Source organism: Lissotriton vulgaris, chromosome 12, assembly GCF_964263255.1.
Source record: "Lissotriton vulgaris chromosome 12, aLisVul1.2, whole genome shotgun sequence".
In the NCBI taxonomy this organism is placed as follows: Eukaryota; Metazoa; Chordata; class Amphibia; order Caudata; family Salamandridae; genus Lissotriton; species Lissotriton vulgaris.
In genome coordinates this window covers 279,368,685-279,388,034 of record NC_141700.1, presented here as the reverse complement: position 1 = coordinate 279,388,034, position 19,350 = coordinate 279,368,685, and the positions used below count along the sequence as shown (strand labels likewise).

At 43.9% G+C, this 19,350-nt stretch overlaps 1 protein-coding gene across 2 annotated transcripts in view; it reads left to right on the top strand.

Annotated features, from left to right (window-relative positions):
- Positions 1–19,350, top strand: part of LOC147673962 (SLAM family member 8-like) — a 96,076-nt gene that overhangs the window by 24,051 nt on the left and 52,675 nt on the right. For both annotated transcript variants that reach the window (XM_086945048.1, XM_086945047.1), the window contains exons 2-3: positions 10,460–10,786; positions 12,122–12,436. In XM_086945048.1, the coding sequence (XP_086801174.1) occupies positions 10,460–10,786; positions 12,122–12,436 (642 nt within the window). The remainder of the gene's footprint in view (positions 1–10,459; positions 10,787–12,121; positions 12,437–19,350) is intronic.

The following is a 19,350-nucleotide window of genomic DNA, read 5'->3' as shown; positions in this document are numbered from 1 at the left end:
TTGTTTCGCTACAAAATCCAGGTACTTTGTAAGTAAAGGGGTCGCAGAGACCACTGCCTTGAACTGAACTCCTTTTTTTTTTGCACACTTTGAACTATTTTTCCATCATCTCAAGAGTATCCCTAGTTTACAGTATTGTGGCTTTTTATTGTTATTGGTCTTGACTTAACTCTATATGTAAAGATACGTATTTTTTATACCTACTTGTGTGGTGTCCCTTTGTAGTGTTCTTCACTGTGTTACTGTGTATGATCATAAATGCTTTCACACTGCCTCTGAGATAAGCCTAGCTGCTCGTGATACGTTACCACAGGGTTGAGCAGGGGTTATTAAAGGGTATAGCCCCCTTACTCTGACTTAGTAAGAAGGGTCCCTACTTGGACAGTGGCCAGCCTTTGCCAACTAGAGACCCCCATTTCTAACACATAGTATAGGGTACACATGGTCCAGGGCATAGGTACCTCAGAGGCCTCCCACGGGCTGAAGCATATATTAAGCCACCCATGAGGGGCCATGCAAAATGGAATTACAGGACTGCCATTGCAGCCTGTGTAAGCTGGTGCTTGCACCACTTACTTTAGATATAGGTTCACTATATCTATAGTAACCCGGGCGTAGTTCGCAAAGTAGTGCTACGCTTAGCTACGCGAAGTACACTTCGCACTACGCGAGATATGCGTAGCTACTTGAACTGTGTAGTGCACTGTGCAAAAAGCTGTTCGCACTAATTGTACAGTGCCGGATGCTTGTCGGCACTGTGCAATCAGTGCAAACCGCATCTTGCACAGTGCACGCGGTCATTTTCTGCCGCTCGAGTAGATTTCTACTCGAGCGGCAGCTTTCTCAACGCGGACTGGTACTTTCTCATTGCGAGCGGTCGCGAGCATGCGCGACCACTCGCAATGAGAAACCTGCCATTCCCGCGTTGAGAATCTCGCCGGGAGGTTTATTTCGCTCGCTCGCGGTCGCCAACTTGATGTTGAGGACCGCGTGCAAGCAAAAAATGACCGCTACGCATGTTTGCACTGTGCTACGTGCAATTTGCGTAGTGCGAAGTAGAGCAAACTTTGAAAACTACACAAGCGTAGCGTAGTACTTCGCCCAGGGTTAATCTATAGGTCACTACACTTAAAACTTATAAGTCACCCCTATAGCAGGCCTTAACAATCCTGAAGGCAGGGTGCTGGGTTTTACATGAGAGGGTGCCCCTTCATGAGCAGAGCCCTTCTGCAGCCTTCGGAGACCATTCTCCAGGGTTGTCTGTGACGTGGCCAGAGATATAGGTAGAAGTGCATTTAACCTCGCGGGAAATGCTATCTGGAAAATGGCTGAAATAAAACGTCATGTTTGGTACCAAACACCTTGGAATCATACCTCCACACCGGTTACCGGTGTGGGAGATATGATTCCACGCTTCGGAAGCGAGCTTCGTTGGGGTCACTGGTCTTTCCGGTGCCAACCTTCTTGACCCGGACAGCACAAAATGGATGCTGCTGACCAGAGACCCCTTTCTGCCCTCCTGCTGCTGACCCAAGCTTGAGCAGAGGAAGACAGCACAATAGGCATCCTGATACAGGGAGGCGTGACCACCTCCCAGACAAGATTTAGGTTATTGGGGCTGGGTGGGTGCACTTCCAAAGGGCCTGAAAGTCTGCACCTGGGGCACATTTGGTGTCCCTGTGCATAGTGCAGCTCAAAGTAGTTCTGGGAGCCGTTGGCTCTTGCTCTGGTGTGAAACTAGACAAAGGACATGAGAGTAACCTGCCCTCTGTCCTGACCCACCCCTAGGAGGGTCCCCTGAATCTGTCCAACCCTCTCCCGTGGGTACATAAGGGCTTACCTGGATATAAGACTTTAGATTTTACATGGACAAGATTCTGAAACAAGAAACCACTGACATTCGACCGTGTGGACAGTCTGGACCTCCCTGGACTTCAACTGAGCCCGACTTCATCTCTCTCGCCATCCAAAGCATCTTCTGTGCCCTTGCATCATACAGGCTCTATGCAGGCCCTCTGGATTATTAAAGACAACTGAAGAATCTCCCTTGAGGTGAAGGAGTCACTCTCCTGCATTTGCAGGCACCGTAACGTAATTGACCTGTCTACTGAGCCTGAGCTTCTGCAGACCCCAAAGGCTCCAGCAACACAGGAGGTATATTTCGGGACTGAATACTATCAAGATATGCATGTCTTAGTGTAGGACTTTGTCCAAAAAGTAATACAACACAATAGGTTATCTTGTACATGTCTGTCAACCATTCATCTACAGTCAGAACATGTGGCAGTCGCCGCTGCTAGAGTATGCATATTTTAGCTGTGGTCAGGTCAGAGCCGTAGATGGCCAACGTTTATGGTGCATAGACACATCTAGGCTATCTGCGAAGTTGTTGTATAAAAGTGATAATTTGTCTGAGATTTATATTGTATATCTGTTCAGAGTGCTCCCCAAGCTCATTCTAGGCAAAGAGAGCTGATCATTCTGGGAAACAAAATTAGAATATTTTACATGAATAACAAGCCTGCAACATTTTCACCTATTCATCATTCAGAGGAGCATGCGCCGGTAAAGTTTAAATTAAGTATAAAGGGTATTCCCGTTCACCAGAAGCTTTCATTGTGTGGAAGAGCTATAATCAGAATCAGTTACATTTCTATTTGAAGCCTTCTTTCATTTGTCCCGCTTTTTTGGCTACCCCAGAAAATACAAAATGGAAACTTATGTCAGCAAATTAAGAAGGTCTGTCAGGATCCATTTTGTAGCTATCATGCCACTTCCACTGGACTGTATTATAGGCACAATAGAGGCAGTATAAGCGATTTAGCAATCAGTGTTTTAGTGCGTCACTTGAAAGGAAAAATATAAAAACAGCATAAGTAACCCTAGAATTATGCTTAGTCACCAGTAGTAAACAAATCTCAAAGTTTAAATAATCCAGTTACATCGTTGCCACCAACAAATAATACACTAAATCTATTACAGCTAAACTTACCCCAATCTAAGAGTTCAATAACTAGTCTGTAGGAGTCAGGCCAGTTCAAACCCATAAACCAAGGTTCACCCATCACAGCAAAGTAGACCAAATGCACTACAATGTGCCCAGCTATAGCCACTCTATGACGAAGAGCCATTCGCAGATGCCAGTATGTAGCTTCACATATCCAAGTGCAGCGTCAAAGGTTTTAGTAAAGCACTCATAAACCTGTACATGCCAGGAGGTGCCACAATATCCCTGGTAGATCATCGTGTTTCCAGGTATAGCATCACTCGTCTAGGTACATCCTCCCATTCCCAGGTGGGCCTGAAATGTCAGGTAAGCATCACATGCTCAGGTACAGTCGTCAACATGCACCCAGGTGAAGTAATCATATGCCCCAACTACTTGCATCATACACCAAAGAAAAATCAAGATATGATCAGGCACCAAAATGATCAACCAAGTACCAGCTTAGCTACTTCCACATCGTGGGCCTCATTTATGAAAAGTGACGCATCGCTGCGTGAAAACAGCGATGCGTCACTTTTCACTGCGCACTCCTTGCGACACCAATGATGCGTCATATTTAGTGTATGACGCATCATGTCGCAAGGACTTACAGATACGTCAGTATTTCTGACGTATCTGTAAGCGCAAAAGTGACGCATTGCTGGAGTGTGTCACAAAAGTGACGCAACTCCAGCAATGCGTCCTTTCACATGGGGAAAGCCCCATATGAAAGGGCTTGCGTCAGTCTTACGCCTGTTGTGAGGCAGGCGCAAGATTTTGACGCAACAGCATCCTAAAAGTGACGCAGTGAAATCTCATAGATTTCACTGCGTCACTATTACAAGGCTTTTTGCGGGGGAACACCCCCTCTGCATACATTATACCTGACGCAGGTATAATGTGGCGCAGGGGTTTAAAAAGTGAAGCATCTACCTAGATGCGTCACTTTTTAAATATGGCGCAACAAGACGCATATTTTACGCCGCTGGTGCGTCACAAAAAGTGACGCACCGGCAGCGCAAAAATGACACAAGGCCTCATAAATAAGGGCCCTACATTTTAGTGTGCACAATGAGCATATATCCCAAGATTCAGCTAACATCGGGCCATGAACACCCATTAGACTCCCAAGAACAACTCCATGTGCCCAGTAACCACCATCATATGCTGGTTGCAGCCATCATGTGTCCAGCGAATGCCATTATTTAAACAGCACAGGTTCACATGTGGTGATACAGTCTCACAGAGCTAAGGACATGCTCAGATACTTGGGACACTTTTCATAGGTCTTTGTAAAGCCTCATATAATCAGAACATCCATCAGAGGGCACGATAAAGTGGTATATGCCGAAGTACAGCCTCAAACATCAGAATTGTGGCCATACATGCCCAGGTACAGGCATCTTTTATCAGGTGCTGTATTATATTTCTATGTCATTGTTTTGACATGGTCAGATACTGCCATCATAGGTCTAGTCAAATCCATTTACCCCCCTGAAAGAAACATGATATGCTTGGATGTTTTCCTTAGAGTGACCGCATCTACTTGGCATCCTTACTGTCTGTATTCCTATTTTTCAACAAATCCCACAAAGCTGCTTCTCGTTCATTTCATGTTTTCTGCTCGTGAGAGAAACTTGCAACGCTGTTACAACTTATGTGAACAGTGTCAATTAAGGATATAACTGTTAAAAGGTAGGCATTCGTCTTAATGCAGGGGTATCTAACATAGGTCACAAATTGGCGGACCGAGGCCCGAGTTTCCAGGATAACAACTGACTATGGTAGGGAGTTCCTCTGAGATCCATTGTATATACATTTATCTTGTGTTTGTGTCCTTAAAATCTGACATTCTGTACATACACTCCTGTCTTTATGTGTCTGCTTTCAAAGGCAGTGCTTACATGTCACACTATGTTGTGATCTGTGTCTGCTGTACAGAAACTGTTCAAAAAAAGTACTGGAAATGTATAGGTCACGGATTCCTTTTTACTCTTATTTCTTGCATTGTTTTGGAAACAAATCAAATGCATTGTGACATATTTTCCCTTTAAAATCTTGCTGTTGGAAGTGGGGCTCAACAATCCAGTTGTAAAACTGATTCTTTAAACATTTGGGAGCCTAGATATGTTCTACTTGGGTGTACTATTTGACCAAAAAGGAAACTATAAACTACAAAAACTGGACATACAAAGGAAAGCTAACTCATTAATTGCAGCATTTAAAATAGCACAGAGATCACTTGGAAATCTGACCTATCGCCCGCTTTTGAAAATTATAGGGGCTAAATTGCTCCCAACAATAACATATGGCAGTGAGGCATTAATGGGGACGGATGCAGAATTGATAAACAAGGTCCTTTCCAAAACATATAAAACTCTCTTCTATCTCCCAAACAATGCTTCACCAGCTCAAATTAGACTGGAGTTCGGGTTAAACAATCAAGCTTTTCCAAGAAAAGGCCAATTTATTAAAACGTGGTATAGGATTAAAAATGACCACGATAACCATATATCTCAGTTACTTTGGCAAGAAATAAATAAGAACACAAGATCAGCTGCATGGAAATACCTCAATGATGCATTAGAAGAGTTTGCACTAACGCCCATCTGGAACAATACGATAAGCAATGGATCCTTTAAAAAAAATAGTAAATCGAACAACAAACCACCTATCACTTGTAAACACAAAGATTTGCTGGCAAAAAGAAAACACTCATGGTCCGTAATAAATGGATATGAAAAAAAGAAAGTACAGGAATATCTGGAAATACCTTGGTCTGAAAAAAGTAAACAATGTCTGGTGAGAGCAAGATTTGGGATTCTACCAGTGTTTTTTGGATTAATTCGATCGTTCTGCTCTAACCTCAATATCAAGGGGTCGATGTACATAGCAAATAATAGGGGCGAGCAAGGGCATCCTTGCCGAGTGCCCCTTGTAATATCCAGGGGTCTAGTGCGGCCAGAGTTCACCCTAACACAGGCAGTAGGGTTCGTATAGAGTGATTGAATGACTTTGACAAAAACCTCACCTACCCGTCCCCTTCTTAAAACCGCCCACAAATACTCCCATGCCACCCTGTCAAAGGCTTTTTCTGCGTCCAATAACATGGCCGCTATAGGTTTCCCTTCTACTTCCTGAACATCAAAGAGTGTTATCATTTTCCTGATATGAAGTGTAGTGCCCCTTTGTGGTATAAAGCCATGTTGGTTAGTGCTGACTAATTGGGTTATTATCTTAGCGAATCTATCTGCCTGTATTTTCGAGAATTAATCCAATAAACACTAGCAGGGGAGATATTAAGGTCCTAGCATATGCAGATGACATTGCGGTCATTACACCTAGCCCAATAGATGCAATAAGGGAAATAGAATTAGAGGCAGATCGGTTCGGAAGAATAGCAGGGTATGCTCTGAACAAAAGCAAGTCACAAATTATAAAGAATGTCTACACAATATGTACAGATGCAAGGGTGGTTGAGGAGGGGATGTATTTAGGTGTTACGATCACGGCTGAACTGGAAAAATTGGTGAAAATTAACATTAATCCCATTATTACAAAAGCAAAGAAAGATCTGGATAGGGTAAATAATTTACATATGTCCATAGTAGGTAGAGTAAACTACGTAAAATGAACTTGTTGCCGAAATTTCTGTATTTATTTAGAACAATTCCGCTGTTTTTTAGTATGAGTTGGTTCAATAAGTTGGAGAATATGGTAAATCGATTTGTTTTGTCCCAGGGGAAGACAAGAAGAGCATTGAAGTACATGTCATTACCACGAGACAGGGGGGGATGGGCGTTGCCAGATTTCAAAATGTATTACTGGGCGGCAGCATTACAGCAGATGACGGGTTTATTGGGAGGTGCTGAGGGGGAAATTGAGATTCCTACGGGATTAACAGAGGTGTACGGGATAATACTTGGCGGGGAGACAAACAATGCTTTCCTTAGATACTCGGAGCCAAGCTATTTTAAGCGGACCAGGTTCAAGACGCTAGAAGCTGCTGGTAAAATATGGAAAGCATTCAAGAAAAGTTTTGGCTTGGGAAGACTTCATGCACACACTAGATTAATGGAGGATCCAATGCTGCCCACAGAAATATTTGCGGATGCTATATTTAAGGAATGGGTTCGTTTGGGAATTAAGAACTTGGGGGATCTAATAGGGGAGGCAGGGGTAAGGCAATTCACAGAAATCCAGCAGGAATTTGGTGTCAGCAATAGGACCTTTTTTAAATATTTACAACTAAGAAGCTTTCTAGGTAATAAACGAGGTGGACCGATGGGTTTTAAAGCAAATCCGATAATACAGATGGTTGAGGGGGGCCAATCTTGCTCAATCAAAAGGCTGTATGCTGAACTAATAGAACATCGAGGGGATGACCTTGAAAAATATGAGACTAAATGGAGGGAAGCAATAGGAGTAACAGAGGGCGTATTTTTAAGGTCACTAAGATTAGGACGGGAAACCCTGTGTTCAGCGGCACTGCAGGCACAACACTACAAGACGCTATACAAACTCTACTACACACCAGCTAGAATTGCTCAGTGGGGAGGAACACAGGGGGTTAGGTGCCCTAGGTGCGACAGTACGGAGGCAGATATAGTGCATATGTTTGCGGGGTGCCCAAACCTTTCTCCGCTAATAAAAAGTATTGAAACATTTTTTGATAACTCCTTGGCATATAAATTGAAGCTGACACCAGAAGTAATACTACTAGGACTAGAGGGGAGTAACTCACAGCAAAATCAAAATGGGGGTTTTTTGTTTGTGGCCATGGCTGTTTTGCGCCTATGTATAGCAGCTGCTTGGAAAGATAAGATACCACCCCCGTTCCAGCACTGGTTGGCTAGGTTACTGCATATGTATAATCTGGAGAAAGCTATCTATGCCAGAAGGGGGAAAAAGGGTAGAGCCCTGGGACTACAGCTGTGGAAGCCCATTTTAGAATGGAAAAGTAGGATGGCAAGTGTCTCGGGAGTGTAGAGCTGGATGTGATAAAATATATATACGCCTTACATATGCCTCTTTGGGGTATCTTTTGTCCCCTTTATATTTCCCTTTAACTGCGTTTTATTAATGTTTTCTTTTCTACTGTGTTCTTCTTTTTCTTACCCAATTCGTTTTGTTTTGCTATAGGAAGTATATATTATGGAAGTATGCAAGTACGCAATGGAATTGTTTTATGTGATTATTCAGAAATTTACCTGCTATTGAAAGATATTGACTGGTGCGGGGGGGGGGGTAAAAAATTGCTGTAAAAATCGTCAATAAAAATATTTAAAAAAAAAAAAAAGATTTGGGATTCTACCAGGCCTTAGTCATGCCCCGCCGTGGAAAAAAACCAACAACCGCACATTGTGTAGACTTTGTAAAGGTGGAGACGAGAATATTGTCCACCTCTTATGTATCTGTCCCGTACTCCGCAACGAAAGATGCGCTATACTTAAACTTCACTTTAATATGCGTGGAACAAGGACATGTAGACAGGCATTGAAAGTCTGTCTACATTCAAATGATATAGTCATGAACGCTGCCTTTGTAAAGTCCCTAAAGATAGCATCTATAAAACTGGGAGAATAAATTAGAAAAATGTTATTTAAAATATTTTTTTTCTAAAGAAATTTTTTATGATATAATTGCTTTTATTCTATTGTATTTATTGAATGTGTTTTTGTATTGGAAAAATGGTAAGATTTTAAATAATCAAACAATAAAGAATTATAGTAGTAGATATGTTCTAATATTAGTGACCTGACATACAGCTCTGCTATCATACTCATGAGCCTCTAAGATATGACTTGCCTTTCGGAAGCTGTGATTGTAAGGTCTGCATGACCTGGTTCTTTCATTTGAGACCCTAGCCTGTAACATTTCTGTACACTGCATACAAGATTTTCTGTCAAAAGCTTAATTCCGTAAGACTTGTGTAAGATGATGTGTAAATAAGCTCTCAGTGGCCAGAGCCTTGTAAATACCTATAACCTCATGAACAGCTCTGGTGTTTGAAGTCTGAGCCTGTAGGATATCAGGAATCTGTTGTCGTAGTCCTGATCAAATAGTCTTGTTCTGCTGTCAGATGCTGGAGTCTGCCTTATTACGAGCTCGGCCGTCCATAGGACTGCCATACTTATGATTGCGTTCCGACCACCGCCACACTGTGGGCCTGCCAGCAGTATTAGGAGTGTGGTGATCAGACCGTCACCGAACCGCTGCATCCGCCGGAGATCCAGGATTGTGTGGCAGTGGCGCAGCGGTCAGTAGCAATATTATGCTGGCGGTGCTGCTGAAGCACCGCCAAGTATATCAGGAGTTGCCTGTCCACCCACCCCTTTCATGGTGGTGAGCCTGCCATTAAAAGGGTTAGGCAGAGGCAACTAAGGGGAGCCCTAACAGGGCCCTTTGCTGCTCCTGGGGGTGGATGCCGGGGGCACCCCTGGATTTGCGCCCCCAGTTCCTGCACAGTGTGGCATGTATGCCACACCATGCAGAAAGGTTAAGTCGGCACTCTGACAGCGGGGGTCTGTATGTTAGGCTCTTCTTTGAGCTTACAGACCGCCATTGTCAGATTGCTGCAGGACTGCCTGCCAGACTAGGATTGACGTCCTAACCTGGTCTGCGGCAGAAACACGGCTTTGGCGGTCCTACAGTGGAAGTCATGTTGCACCATCCGCTGTAGGACTGCCAAAGTCGTAATATGGGCCTAGGTCTGCCATATTTGTCCATACCCTTTAAGGATTAGCTAGGCAGTGAGAGGCAACATTCAGTTAGATATGTGTAACTTGCAAGATAACATTATTTCCAAATGGCTGCACTTTTATGGTCCATGTAACCTGACCATAATTTTATTTTCATCGGCCTAGTCCAATAATAACTATATGACCTGAGAATAATCGTTTTGTGAGTTGGCTGAGCTTGTTAGATCTTTTTGAGCTCAGATATAGATTAGCTTTTACAGGTCTGACCCTGTAGGAAGTGTGCACCCTTATGGAAAGTTAGCTGTCTGCTGCTTGAGACTATGAGAGCTATGTAACCTGATGGATCATTCTTTAGAGACGTGAAGTAGAAGAGGTTGTCTAGAATTAAATCCGAACAAGATGGCACCCAGTGCATAAGCTGAATGATACTTTAATGTCTATGCATGTATTAATGCAGATATTTAAATTTTACTATGAATAAAAGTTTAGTTAAAATTCATACTGTACTCCAAAGTTATATTTTACAATTTTTAAACAAAGACACAGTACTTCTTTTTTAAATACTTCTCCTAGGCCACATGGCTTCATGCCTTTACTTTTAGAGATGTTACATTTTTTGAGTCACTATGATGTTATGATGTTAGCTCAAACTCTAAACCATGTTTATCTATTCAACAACTGTAGGGGGAGTTTATGGTAAGTACCATTGTTTTCTTTCTAATCCCAAAATGATAGAGTAGTCTAATAAAACAAGAATTCTCCTTTCTTTTAGTACGGCTGACAAGCGTCAGTGGCTATTTACAGCTGGAAGGTGTTGTTGGGGAGAATGTGTCAATCTCAGCTAAGGTACCCTCTGATTTCAACGTCACAGGAGTCATCTGGAGGCATTTGTCATCAACAGAGAAATTGGTTGCCATGTTTTTCAAAGGAGATGCTGAAACAACGTACCAATCCCGCTTCTTTGGAAGGGCTCGCCTCCTTCCTAACTTTACCTTGGAAATTGATAACTTGGAATTGGGAGACAGTGGAACATTCAAGGCATTGCTAATGGACTCAACCGGGCGGATTGAGACTAACATAGTTGTCCTCATGGTGTATGGTAAGTGGAATTCAAGGAAAGTAGACATCAGTATGTTGGGACTCACTATCAATCTTGCAATCTATTCATTTTCCTTAGTGCATTACTCTTCAAAAGCTAGTTATGCATTCTAATCAGTAGTACCCGATTTCAATAAGGATTACATGGGATCTGCCTGAGATCAACAGACTGTGGACTCCTGGATTTAAACTCAGGGACACCTTTATGCTGTAGGCGACTGCCGGTGATGGTGTTATCTTACTGGCTGCCACAGCCTAATAGGGCTGATGCTACCAGTACAGCGAATGTGCTGCTCTCCTGTCTATATAAATACTGCACCATGATGATGCTTTTACCACAGGGATATCCAATTGTCTTGGTTAGTTCCTCATGAAAAATATCCAGGCCCGTAGATGTGCCAGCAACCACATTCGTGGTGACCACAAAATGACATAGCTAGCAGAACTAGCGGAGCACAGCACAAATTAAAATGTGCACTGGATGGGGCTAACCTTAGGGCTGGGTTATATATATTGAATAGATGTAGGGAGTGTGATCTATTAGCCCCAATGCCAAGAAGGAATTTGTTGTTACTTTTTATAGTGGAAATAGTTTATATAGTTTGAAACCATGGAAACACTTGCCACACTGGATCAAAACCAAGACACCACACTTCCAACCAAACAACCTACACGGTGTAACACAGGGGTTGAAGGCGCTACATAAATGTTTCAATACAATGCAATACAGTACAACACTATACAACACCTTTACTGTGGTATAAACCAATTAGCCCCTCGGGGATCTATAATTTAATTAAAGAGGCCACATAGAAAGGAACCCACACCAATACGTTAAACACTTAATTTGACCTCCTGGGAGCCACCTGCAGTGTTTTTATGTTTCTTTCTCATCTAAACCGTAAATATTAATAATGTACCGTGCAACAGAATAACTATTGCCTACCCATGTACTTGGTATATATTTTCACCAAACGGTATTATCTGGGCAGAGTGGAATTATCAGTTAAACATGACAATCCCTTTTTGCCCTAGTGATGTAAAAATGGGTGATTGCACCTATCTATGTACTTTCTGTGTGGAGTATTGCCCTCTTAGAGGAAGGCCATGGTGCCCTACAGCATTGAGGGTGCTGCAGGGACGAAGGGTGACTGTACCCTTGCATTATAAGGGCTAATGTGCCTATGTCTTTCTTTTCAAGACTATTTTTGCAAATTACCGGGGGATTCTGTGGAGGCATATCAGAACTTAGCATATGCATAACCACATCCTGGCACTTGGATAGATGACTTACTTATCCTAACCTGCCATTTTCATCTTTCCAATGTTAACACAGAGATGGTGAACAAACCAAGAGTTGAAGTCTTTGCTTCAAGAGTTGAAGCAAACCGCTCATCCAACTCCAGCTGTGACGTGTTCCTGACATGCACCGTGGACAAAGGGACTGCTGTGTCTTACATCTGGAAAAGAACAGACCATGAGCATGGAACCCTCAGCAATGCAACGCATTCCATCTTTGAGAGCGGAAGAATTCTCAGGGTGCGCCTGCATCCCACGCAGGAGCAGAGTGCGTACTCTTGCACCGCCTTCAATCCGGTGAGCCAAGAGGCTACTTCTGTACGCCCTTGGGACGGCTGTAACAGCAAACCAGGTGAGGCACAACTCCATGCAATGTCTGCTCCTTGCTCATTGTCGAGTTCCAAGTATAGTTGTGTAGAGATGCACTCAACGTTGTTCTTTATTGTGGAGTGGTGTGGCTCACTGGTTAGAGGCGGCAGACCCGGAAGCAGGAGTTGGCCCGGGACCAGGGTTCAATTCCCGACGCGGCAGGGTCGTGGACTAGGGTCAGCGGACTCGATAATTCTCTCCTCGGTGCCTACTCTAACCAGGGGTCCTACTCGGCAACTCTGGGCATTAGCTTGCCTAATCTCCACAACGGCCCCATCAACGCTGGGGATGCCTGGCTCCACCTTGGGGACTCCCAGTAGGGACCAACCCACAGGGAAAGCCAGGACGGGTTCCCCAGCTGTATACCGCGCCAGGATACTCCGGTAGTAATTGTGCGCGTTACAAAACAGCATATAACATAATGCACAATAGTTCATTGCACACGCGGCATCTGTCTTGCATGTTTCAAGCACTTGAAATCATCCAAGTTAATGGTTTTCAGTCACCTCTGTAAGGATGAAAGGTTGTGTAGGCCTTGCCATGTTTCAAACCTGTGACCCACAAATAGCAAACGCTAACTCACTGTGTTACCGTACCAGAAGCACCAAGGAATGCAGGCATTTTAACTTTTGTTTGCAGTTTTGAAAAGCGGTAGGAGCCATGAATATCATCATGTGTGTGCCGTTACATTACGATCACATAGTTATTATATATTTCTTAAGATTAAAACATAAATTCGTTTCAGTGTTATTGCTAAACTACGTGGAATTTATCTAGTTTGCATGGATGTCAATTCAGCAAAATGTCAGGGCCTGAGGAAGTAAAATCATGAAACTCTTAATGGCATCACAGGGCTTAGTCTTTGTCGGCCAGTATGCCCCATAACAGCCCCTCCTTAATGTTGACATGCTACTGGAATGGCAAGGAGTGTACACTACTCTTAAGTGAACAGTAAGTGCTGTCAGCTATGCCGCGTTGGGCGTGCCCTGGTATGGATTTCTAGTACCTCTGACTGTTGACTGTCCTACGGCAGGCCGTTCACCGCTCCTCTGACCTTCCTCTACTCCATCCTAAGGTGCAGTGACACTGGGTCTGTGGCACCTTCATTTTTTCCATCGACTTCCATACCCTTACATTCTTCGCCATAAAGACCCTGATGCCTTCAAGTTTCTCACCAAGAGGTCTCTGATGCAGCTTCTGCTGGGGCATTCATGCAGCGGGATGAACTCGCCTTTTTTTCACCAATGGCAAGGCTTGCTTGAACCTCATCTCTACACACATTCCAAGACTTTGCCGTTGTGGCATTTGAACTTGCGTAGCCGACCCGTAAAGTCGTAGATGGGAGATAATACCAACCTTTGTCCTAATTATTTGCAAGTAAAAATCCACAAAGACCAGGTGTAATAATTACATTTATTAACTCTATATCAACAAGCATTTGCTCACTAATCTAAGCAAGTACAAAAGTACTCTTGATGCATGAACATTTGAGCTATATAATACATGTTAATGTTATGACTAGAGAGACTTCTTTGGGGTAATAGTGCAAAGCTGTTATTCTGAAAAGTAACTATAAAGAGAAAGGCACTTGCAACTTACAGGCATTAAGAGCAGCTATTGCCTCTTTAGCAACCATTCTATCATTCTGTGAAATTACACAGGGTTTGCAACTTGGACAGTGATAGTCATAGGTTTTGTGTGAGCAATTGTTGGTAATGTCTTGGAAAGATGGAGTTGTCCAGGAGATAAGTTGCAAACCTTGGGAAGAAACGTGTTTTTCAATTCCAGCTCAACAGCATACTGAAACTGACCTGATAACATGGAAGTTATTTGTAGTTTCTGGTGCAGCAGGAGCTGAACTTGTGGAGGAGGGAAGACTGCCTTCCGATGGCCTGGCCTCACCTGGCTCCACTGTCGCCAACTCTTGATCCGGCTGCCTGGAACACAAGGCTGCTAGGTCACAGTGGTGGTAGTACAACCCACTTTTACGGCGTGACTATTGCCTCTGACAATTCCTTCCCAGAACCATGATGACGAGGACATTTTTCTTTTTCTTTTCTGCCACATGCTTTTGCTTCGGAGGTTTGTAATTTGCAGGCGCTCACACTGATTAATCTTCTTGCTACCCTAATCATTCACTGCCTGCTTATATTTTTGAACCCCCCCAGGCATGCTCTTTCGAATTCACAAGCAAACGTATATGTCGGCACACACACAGACATGCACAAGCACTCCTCGTTTAAAACAACACTCTTCAGTAAACACACCTACAGGTGTCTGCTTGCTGACTTTGGAAGCTGAAAGGTTTTGGGTTAGTGACCAGCTCTAAGGATTGAGCCATAATGTTTTTCAATGGTTCTTGGTAACAATTAAGCTCCTTTCAAAGACTATTGAGATAATCTCTTTTCCACCCCTGCACTGCATTATACAAGGTGATATTCTACAAACTGTGCTGTTTATTAGGCTGTCTCTATAGTTACTGCTCTGGAATACTTGACCATGGCTACATCTTTTACCATACACTGTAGAAAATCACACACATAAATAAAACCTAGGGGCATATTATCAAGGGGGGTTATCTCCACTTTTTTGGCTTTAAAAGCCAAGAAAGCAGAGATAAAATTATCTCCCTATTACCTAGCTGTCGCTAACACCAGTTAGCGACAGCTAGTAGGAGATAGCGACCATCTTGGGCCCCACTTTGCATGTCAGAGAAATTTATCACTAATGACATGCAAAGTGGGCGTGCCAAGATGTTAGCGACTGGAAACAGTCCCTAACATCGCTATCTCCTATTACCAACTTTTGGAGATATTCGCGCTAAGCGCGAATATCTCCAAAAGCTAACACCTGCCCTGAGCAGTTCTTAGCCATGTTATCCAATGGGAGGTGGATAACATGGCTAAGAGCATTAGCTCGGTAATGCATGAATATCGCAGACTTTTCAGCGATATTCATGCATTGCGGCCGATTTTTATTGCATTTGCGATAAACCTTGGTAATACCAAGGTTTATCTAAGATAAAAATCGCCGCAGGTTGGCGATACATTTTTGTCTCTAACCAAGCAATAGCGATAATTATCGCTATTGCTTGGTAATATGCCCCCTAGTTCTCTCGAAGTAGACTCAGTGTATTTGCTCCATGATAACCCTTCAGGCCTAATCCATTGTTCCAACTTCTAAAACATATTCCCGGATACGCTTTCAAACAAACCTTCACCCTAAATGACTACAGAGTTTAATGCTGCAGATTCTTCTATCACACCTAATTCTAATTGGGATTTAAAAGGAATAATGGAGTTCCTTTGCCCTGAATGTAGCAACAGCTTTAAAAATGTTTTTCTACTCCAGAAAGGACATCATAATCTCTGAGTTCCCTTAGCTCTGTACCTTATGGTGCACCATCCGAAAGCCACTGATCTCCCATTAAATTCAACATTAAATATTAACATTCCTCTTGATTTGTTTCAAAGTCACCTTGTCTTATTCTACCTGCGTCTTCAGTTGAATGTAACACCAATCCGAATTTCTAAATAGAAGCTCTCCCCGTGAAGGCTACAGGGGCTGCGAGTGTACCGCTCTGTTACTAGTGTACGAGGTGTACGAGGATAAGGATTTCACTTTTAAAAAATTGATTATAACATTGCATTAATTTTGATTGAACGCCTTTTTAAATTGTATTTCTGGGGGCTTTTCATTTAGTATTAAGAGGGAATTTAATTCGAGGCACTCTGACACACTATACACACTCTCTCTCCTTGCCACCACCGACGTAGTCGACCGCAGGCGTCGGCTGGCGGTGGGCGACATCTTGGGAGTAGCGGGGTCAGCGCTCTAGTCGCGCCGGACTCCCGCCCTCCCGGGATACTTAAACAAAGCACTTTGGAGGCCGCACTGCCTTAGAAGGTCTCCCCGTGAAGGCTGCAGGGGCTGCAAGCGTACCGCTCTGTTACTAGTGTACGAGGATAAGGATTTCACTTTTAAAAAATTGATTTTAACATTGCCAGGAATTTTGATTGAACGCCTTTTTAAATTGTATTTCTGGGGGCTTTTCATTTAGTATTAAGAGGGAATTTAATTCGAGGCACTCTGACACACTATACACACTCTCTCTCCTTGCCACCACCGACGTAGACGACCGCAGGCGTCGGCCGGCGGTGGGCGACATCTTGGGAGTAGCGGGGTCAGCGCTCTAGTCGCGCCGGACTCCCGCCCTCCTCACACTATAAAATGTGTGTCATGGCCAGACGGCGCAGCGGGCTGGCGCAGCGGGCGCGCCGGGCGCGCACCAAAGCTGCGCCAAAGCCAAGCCCGTCTGCGCCCGTCCGAGCCTGGACCGAGCCCAGGGCCACCCCCCTGCATCTCTTGCTTCATCAAGGTTGGTTTATTCCTCCAATGATCTACATTTTCTAAACAACACTTTATATAAGGCACCTGGCCCACCGGTGTGCATATACGCAGATCCTATCGGAGGCCCATTTATTTGCACCTTGTGCAACAACACCACTCAGGACACACCGACATCTCCTAAACCAATACAGGCAGCACTAGTGAATGCGCGTTCACTTCCATGCCACAAAATCGACATATTAGAACTGCTCAATAGTCATGCCATCGACCTCCTGTTTCTGACCGAAACCTGGGAAGACGAAGCATCAGGTCCAGATTTTAAAGCTGCCATGCCAGAAGACTACTGCGTTTACAGGCAGGACCGTAAGACAGCAAGAAAAGGTGGTGGTATCGCCATAATATATCGCAACACTTTGCGAGTAAAAGCTCTCGACCTTAAACATGCGAACTGTGAGGCCCTTGCCTTCACCGTTTTACTCACTACCAATCAATCATTTACCGGTATACTTCTATACCGTCCCCCTGGTTCTCGCAATGTATTTTTGTCCCAACTCCATCAACTGAGTGAACTAGCCGCTGAACACAAACACTTCACTATATTAGGTGATTTTAACTTTTATCTAGAATCCCAGACGGATAAAGATATGGTCCAGCTTATTACAGACCTATCTGCGGTAGAACTCGAACAACTGATAACGGCTCCCACACATGAGGCAGGACACACGCTTGACGGTATCTTTACCAACAATCCTCATATTACCGTCAACAAAATACTACCCCTTACATGGTCCGACCATTCTGCTATTTTATTTGACATCAAAATCAGATCAAACATAGATAAAAATACTTCGCACAACTCCTATCTAACCACCAGAGATTGGCGAAACATAGATCACAATCATCTAGATCAGATTCTCACTGATGCTTTTATGGATACTGATGGGGAAATGGATCCAAACATTGCGGCTACCACATACACTTCTATCCTGGAAAGGACATTTCAAACGCTAGCCCCCTCTAGAACTTCCAAACGCAACAGGAAAACTCCATCAGCCCCATGGTTCACAGAACAACTCAGGCTACAGTGTCAATATTGCCGTAACTTAGAACGTCATTGGCGCAAACACTACAATCCTTCAGACAAAACAATATATAAAGCCGCACTCCTGGACTACAAGCAGAAAGTAGCCATGGGAAAAAATATCTATTACACCACCCAAATAGACCAGGCGAAATGCAGCATGAAAAAACTGTTTGAAGTAGTGAACCACCTTGCAGAACCAGCAAACCCTCCCACCGAAACATCACAAATTCTATGCAATACACTATCTGATTATTTCTCAGATAAGGTCACATCTATATTTAACACCTTGGCTGCTGTGGTTATTTTTCCCCTGTGCTGGAAAACTCTTGTTGCCATATATTCATGACGAGCTCAGCTCGTCATCAGCACACGACCACCGTGGCTGATGACGAGCTGAGCTCGTCATCAGCATCGAAGGGGTTAAGGACTTTACCCCCAACTCCAACAATATGTCATTCACGAACACAGAATCAAAACTGAACCCAGCTACTTTCACGGAATTCACTCAGGTACATTCGCACCGTATTCACAAACTTATTTCGTCAATCAAATCAGGCTCCCCTCTGGACCCTTGTCACCCCTCTGTACTTCACACCATTCCAGATACTATTACCTTACCACTGACACACATCTGTAACATTATGTTTTCATCAGGTATTTATCCCAACATTTGGAAAAACACCATAATCAAACCGCTCCTAAAAAAACCATCGCTTGATCCATCTGAGTCTTCCAGCTACCGTCCCATTGCATCATTGCCATTTCCTGCCAAGATCTTTGAATCTGTCATGAATGAACAACTATCTGACTATATTCAAGCCAATGACCTACTAGATGACACCCAGTTCGGTTTCCGACAAGGTCATGGGACAGAAACGGCTCTGATCAAGGCCGCTGACGAAATAAGAACCACAATGGACAACGATGGACAGGCGGTTTTGATTCTGCTGGACTTATCGGCGGCTTTCGACACGGTCGATCACTCTACTCTGATCGGCCGTGTCGAGGCCATCGGTATGAAACACAAGGCCAGGGATCTTATAGCATCTTTCCTGGCCGACCGTAAAGAGGCAGTCAAGCTGGGCCCATTTACCTCCCCGACATTCGCCCTTCCTTGCGGTGTCCCACAGGGCTCCTCGCTGAGTCCGACCCTTTTCAACATTTACGTGTCGGACTTAGCGAGGGTAATAAAAGCGTATAATATTAATCTGATCACCTACGCTGATGATACCCAGCTGGTACTATCTATTCACAAAAACGGTTCCACTATAGCGGCCAACTTCAAAGACGGCATGCGGGCCATCAGCAGCTGGATGGCCTCCAACTGTCTTAAATTGAATTCTTCTAAGACCGAAGTAATGCTGTTCGGCAAGGTCCAGCCGGCCTGGTCTCCCTTATGGTGGCCGGAGGAAATGGGCACTCCACCTGAACCAGTCAGCAAAGTGAGAAACTTGGGAGTTATA